A 6,000-nucleotide genomic window follows, 5' to 3' on the forward strand; every position below is an offset into this window, starting at 1 on the left:
GTCTGGGAGGTCCTAGGAAACCTGAAAGGGTAAAAAGAGCGTATGGGGAATGTGGGGAAACAGGAAAGGATGAGTACTGGAGGCGTGCCATGACAACCATGTACAGTGGCCATAAGTGTGAAAGGGATAAGCACACTGGCAAGCATGGGGAAACAAGTGCAAGCGCAGTCTGGTGCAATCGTTATTGATCAATTCCAAATTTGGCAAACCATGCAACCGGTGGGGCCAGTGTACAGTGTCTGTACATGGGCTGTATGCACAACTCATGGAATGGGTGATTTTGATTTCTGAATCTTGTAAACTCCCTGTGGTTTAGATTGGACAAACAATAGATAAAAACCACCCATCACATTTCTTCCACACACTGGGATCCACCTCCCAGACTATGGGTGAATTGAACCCACTGTAGTAGGTAAAATACTGGTTGAATTTTAACCACTTCAAGTAGCACAGTGGTTACCAGTCCATATATGGAAGTGAGAAATGCGAAAATAAATTGTTCTTTTCTTCTCATCACACATCTGACTTGGGTGCCACTGAGTCTGATAATGTCCCATTTGCAGTGCTTTTGCCCAGTGACTAGGATGGGGGTGTAGATAGAGTCAAGAGATTATTGTAGTCACTAATCTATTGCTGACAAGCTCCAATGAGGTGTGCCTGTTGACGTTGGTGTTCATACACCTGTCAGGCTTTGTAAAGTTATGTCTGCTATTTGTGTCCATATATAGTAAAGAAATCAATGAGTTGCTGGGCCTCTCTCTGGCAAGTGGTATATCAAGGCATGGTCATACATTACAAGTAACACATGTATTATGGTAATATGGTGGTTACTATGTGAATAAGACATCAAAAGTGATATGGTGCACGTCACTTAGCTGCCACCAAAGGTGTACAAGCATTACCAAACCTATGAATCTGCTTCAATCAGAGTATCTCCGGGTAAATAGGCTTGAAATGGATGTAGAATAAGATCTGCCAGCCAATTTCCCCAAATTCCAAAAATTGAGAGAGATGTATGTCCAAGATTTGGACAGATTATGTAATACATGCCTAATTAGGTAAATATCAATCACGTGCTTTACGAGCCTGTTCCAGCTGGCAGGCGAGTGTCTCCAGGACACATCTATGAGACTTGTATTGCCGTGAACTGAACTCTTTAACCTTCCTTTGTGAATCCTTTGCGTCAAGGCCTTCCGAATAGGCCTTGATGAACCTCCAGCTTTGATGTTCCCAATGACAAATCAACTCAACAGAGACTGATGCAAGTGCCTGTGGGATATTCTCCTTGAGGGTGTCAAATGCGTAGTTGCAGTGTTCACAAAGCCATCATTTATTAGCACCCCAGAAGTATTCAATGAAGTTGATTTCGCAGTGGAATTTAGGCAGGAAAATGCACGTATGCCCCGCCGCTTTGATGACTTCTTGAACAAGTGATCTCTGCTTGAGAAAGTCTTGCTGGTGCTCAGGTATGTGCTTGGCACAGCAATTTGATCTTGTGGGATCACACCCAGATCTGTGTAAGTCGTTCCGCGCGTCCTTTCATCTTCTTTGGTTTATACAGCCATTCTAACTCTTTCTCAATAGATCACTGCTCATCCAGTTTTGAGAGGTCAAGCCAGCTGGTCTGGAAGTCCTTTTGCCACTCCGTGATTGCATTGCCGCAGCCTGGGTGAGAAAGGATGATGCGGATCCAATTCTGTACGCGAGGGAGTGTCTTCATCAAAATGATGTATGTAACGAGATCTAGTCGCGGCCGATTAAAGTTTGACAGGTCACGATGCTTCAGAACCCGCCATAGGCTCTCGACAATCATCGTCAACTTCAACACGGGTGTCTCAAATGAGACTGACTGCGCCCAGAGCTTCCACTGCTCTGGGCAGTACCACTGATTCCACATATACACCCAGACCTGTGACAAGCCATACTTCACGCAGAAGTGGTACATGTCGGAGACCGTGCCTTCGTGGATTTCACTAGGCTCAAGGCAAGTTCCTTCAACATCATTGAATGGAATGGACAGGTGCTGATGGAGGTGTAGGTGCATCTTCTCGATGATCGTGGCCCTGTGCTCAATGGGGCAGAAGGTTGACAGCTCCTTGGCTGTCGGCTTCGGAGGTTCAAGCCAGACAGATATACACCGAGCACCTGCTTTAATAATAACAAGAGGAGCTAATGTCATCGCCAGCTCCCTCTAATGTGTTTTATCAGTCTACCGGCGAGTCGCTGATGGTTATCAAGTTCTGACCTGGCGATTTGCAATCAGGCTTGCGCGCACACCACCCTTGTAGTTCCCAGACATTTTGAAATCCCAACCATCAAGATATTCACCTCCGTCTCCTCGTGAAACACCAGGGCACCACGTCGGGTCGATAAACGGGAAGATACCATGCACCTTACGAGGATCATATGCAGCTGGTGGTTTGTTTTCTGCCAACCGTTCTTTGACATATTTAATGATATGCCAATAGCAGATTGAGTGCCGCGCTGATGGGAAGACTACCTGGCAGGCACCAATCTCTGAAGGGTCCTTGTCGGGGATTGTAAACCGGATAGACGTCAAGTGCCACCGGAGGAAGATAAGAACTTGCATGAGGATTCTTTGTTTTGCGCCACCTTTGGATTTGCTTACACCCTTTGTGAATAGAAAGGTGAGCGGTAGCGACTGTTTATCCGCCCTGCAACAAATGCAAAAAGTTTGTATCCAGCCGCATTCGTCTTGACTAGCAGAACCTGTAAGTGCATGCATACCGAACATGGAATATACTCACACGTTGAGTCAATGCACAGCTCAATGATTCAACCGTCAGACTCTCTCATTTAGCTCGGACCACTGTGCATAGACTTGGTACTTGGTAATCCAGTTTTTGCCTGTGAGCTCGCCGGTCTCGTATTTCTTCAAGATTATGTCCCAAATCTGCCAAAATGGGTACATTACTCGCTCTCTCATTGTTGTCATGTTGAGAACTTACTGCACTCGGTGTTAGCTCCTGATGATTCTCGATGAATGCAATAACATCTTTGGAAATGGATATATCGGCAACATGTTCATGAGCAAGATCATGGCACATCCGGATATGAACCAGACCCGGCACACTGTCAATGAAGGTAAAATGTAGCCAGCCGTTACATTGGAAGCGCGCCATTGTACATCGTGCCTGGCGTTTGGTTGGATCCCCGTGATGACTGTTCTTTGTCTGCTGTCCTTCAAGCTGCTGACAATAGTACAAGACAATAACTCCATTGCGGGCCTTCTTGGTCACCTTCTGGCTGATCTCAAGCAGGTGAGTCATGTCATCGTATCGACATCCTGACAACTCACTTCCAGTTATACCCTGTAGCTTTTGCAAGATGCCTCCGCAAGGCATTTGCACGTGAATGTATAGGTGCTGGTCCATCCAACATGCTGTCAAAGATATCCTCGTGGCATATACTGATATATGTATTCAGCTCGAAGGCACCATTGCGGTGCTGCTCAAGCAATTGGGTGCAGTTGGCTAGAGACAGGATTGATGGTTGGGCTTTTGGAATGTCTGATTGTATGGTAGGATTCATGTTCTCCTTGTCTGATCTCTTGCTAATCTTGCTCTTCTGGCTTCTTTCCATGCACATTGAGCATGTCTTCGAGTAACCACTGCCACAGACCTTCAAGGGAAACGACTCTTGTGGGCCGTCAAAGACACACTGGTTGCACTTGGGCATGATTTCGAGATGGAGACAATAAATACGGCTTGCAGGTAGCCCCAGGAGTGTATATACAGCAGAGTATAGTGGGATACAATGGCATATGTCCCCCGCGATGACCATGTCTCGTTCAACAGACACGTCTGAGCCACTCACATGATAGTTAGTGGTGGCTGTCCACTAATTAGTGAAGGGTCTTATTGGTCAAAACGGTGGTTTAGATCCCATTTTGGGGCTCCACCCCTGTGATGTGGGCAAGCTTAAATAAGTGAGGTGCAGCACATGACGAGTTCTCTGGCGGCAGCAAACAACTGAGAGTTATGTGTCACGGATTGAGTACTACTCGAGAGAGAACAGTGTCTGTCGTCTAGTCATCGAGCGGTAGGTTTTTTATATAAAGTAAATGAGTGCCTGAGCGCATATAAAGGTAAGCAAAACAAGGATAAGGCGATGGCGCCAACGGCATTGATGGTATAGAATAAAACACTCCACGGTCTCGAACCGACACGTCACATTCGCCCTCTTGGAGTGGAAACGGCTTCAAACCAAATGAATGAAAGGATGAAGTGGAAAAGAAAAGATCCCAATGCGCTAAGCGCTCAATTACTTGCGACGACGAAGCTTGTTCTCCTTCCAATGCTGCTCCTGCCGCATCTTCGTGCGAACACTCCTGATCATCGTGTAATTGATGACTTCCAAGTCTGCTGGGGTGTACGATGCGTGCTCAAGCCCAGGCGGGAGCGATACCTTGCGCTTCTTGTTCTTAGGCTGGGTGGCAACTGAGCGACGACCTCCGGTTTTGAACGGTGACGACGGTCCATCGGTGTCGTGGGTGGTGTGCGAGGACATTGCCGGCTTCTTGCGATCGCAAACAGTGTCCTTAACGTGCTGGCAGAAGAATCAACTGCGCAATGAGGGGCCTTGGATGTTGTGACATGTCTCGTCAGGGGCGCTGATGTTGTGGACTAACTCCGATAGAGCGCCAATGGTCCAAGGATCAACGAGCGCAAGGAGATTGGTGCGGAGCTCGAGATAGCCAGCGGGAATGGGCTCGTCAATGATGGTGTCGCCTTCACGGATGTCATCGTCATAGTCAAGGAGTTGCGAGATGGTACGCCAGAAGTATGCAGTGTACGGGCAGCCGTGGAGGGGGATGGGTTCCTGATCGACGAGGAACATGAAGTCACAGAGATGAAAGTGGACCCCATTGATAACCGTGACAAGGTCTGCATCATCCGCAGCATCAGCTGGGTTGTTGTCGTCAGCTGGAAGCGGTTGCGGTTCAGCGGTGTCTTCGGAGTGCGAGGCATCTGAGATCGATGTGTTGGTCTTCACGTCAATCTTCTTCACGGGTGTCAACATATCAAAGTGAAGATGTGAGTATCGAGTCTTGTCCTTGTGTCGAGGGGAGCAGCAAGTCTTGCGGGTCTTGAGGTGGGCCCTAGAGGGCTTATGTAGGCGAGTTTGGAGCCCGTTATCACTGAATGTGGAGCTGAAGTTGATACCTCCTGCATAGATCTGTGGGTCATTGGAGGGTGGACGTCCTTGCCCCTCCAAGAGTTCGGCAACACTGTAGACCCCCTGCGCGTCAAGATACAGCTGTAGCTGTTCTAAGCCGTCAACTCAATCTAATGGGAGCCAGGTAATGTCTCCTGCCTTCCATTTGACTTCAAACACTGCTGATTGTCCTCTACCCTTGTGCAATAGAATCTGATCCACCGCCCATTCAGAACTCTCTGCACCGAAGTCGGCGACCTGAGTCTCAGATTGCCCAGGGAAGAGCCAATCATCATTCGGCACATGAACGCGGAGCAGGGACAAATGAAAAACCAGATGGACACCTCGCTGGAGTAGTTGCACAGGTAGATCCACCCAATACGAGTTGTTTCCAAAATCCTTTGTAATCAGGTACGGCCTGACGTACTTCGGAATGAGCTTACGAGCACGACCCTTATGGAACAATATGTTCTTTGTGGAGACATATACCATATCTCCATCAGCAAATGGAGCCGGCCGCCACCTACAATTAGCGGCTTGTGTTTGTTTGACGTGGGCCTCCAAGATAGCATCATGCGCAGCCATGATCATATTGCGCATGCGCTGTGCAAATGCTCAAACACCTGGATACTCATCTTGTGCCGGCTGGTCCCAAATCAAGCTCCGCGGCATGCGACCAGTGTCCAGAAAGAACGGTGCATAGCCCATACTATCAGACCATGCCGGGTTTATCACAAACTCAATCCCAGGTAGTCGCGCAACCTGGTCTTTTTGGTCTGGGCTTACGCATGCACATATCATCTGTGTGATGGTACAATTAGC

General features: G+C 48.0%; 3 protein-coding genes across 3 annotated transcripts; all 3 read right to left on the reverse strand.

The window, feature by feature from the left end:
* Positions 1 to 1,585: 1,585 nt before the first annotated feature.
* Positions 1,586 to 2,044, reverse strand: PUNSTDRAFT_63578 (uncharacterized protein; the record flags this gene model as incomplete). Its single annotated transcript, XM_007380811.1, has 1 exon — positions 1,586 to 2,044. One exon carries the CDS (start codon positions 2,042 to 2,044, stop codon positions 1,586 to 1,588), a length of 459 nt encoding a protein of 152 aa, XP_007380873.1.
* A 2,240-nt stretch (positions 2,045 to 4,284) lies between these two features.
* Positions 4,285 to 5,043, reverse strand: PUNSTDRAFT_131510 (uncharacterized protein; the record flags this gene model as incomplete). The annotated part of the gene is made up of 2 exons (XM_007380812.1): positions 4,285 to 4,569; positions 4,648 to 5,043. 2 exons carry the CDS (start codon positions 5,041 to 5,043, stop codon positions 4,285 to 4,287), a joined length of 681 nt encoding a protein of 226 aa, XP_007380874.1.
* A 261-nt stretch (positions 5,044 to 5,304) lies between these two features.
* On the reverse strand, positions 5,305 to 5,670 carry PUNSTDRAFT_63138 (uncharacterized protein; the record flags this gene model as incomplete). The annotated part of the gene is made up of 1 exon (XM_007380813.1): positions 5,305 to 5,670. The coding sequence occupies one exon, from the start codon at positions 5,668 to 5,670 to the stop codon at positions 5,305 to 5,307; it is 366 nt and encodes a 121-aa protein (XP_007380875.1).
* Between the last annotated feature and the right edge of the window lie 330 nt (positions 5,671 to 6,000).

This window comes from Punctularia strigosozonata, assembly GCF_000264995.1.
Source record: "Punctularia strigosozonata HHB-11173 SS5 unplaced genomic scaffold PUNSTscaffold_3, whole genome shotgun sequence".
In the NCBI taxonomy this organism is placed as follows: domain Eukaryota; kingdom Fungi; phylum Basidiomycota; class Agaricomycetes; order Corticiales; family Punctulariaceae; genus Punctularia; species Punctularia strigosozonata.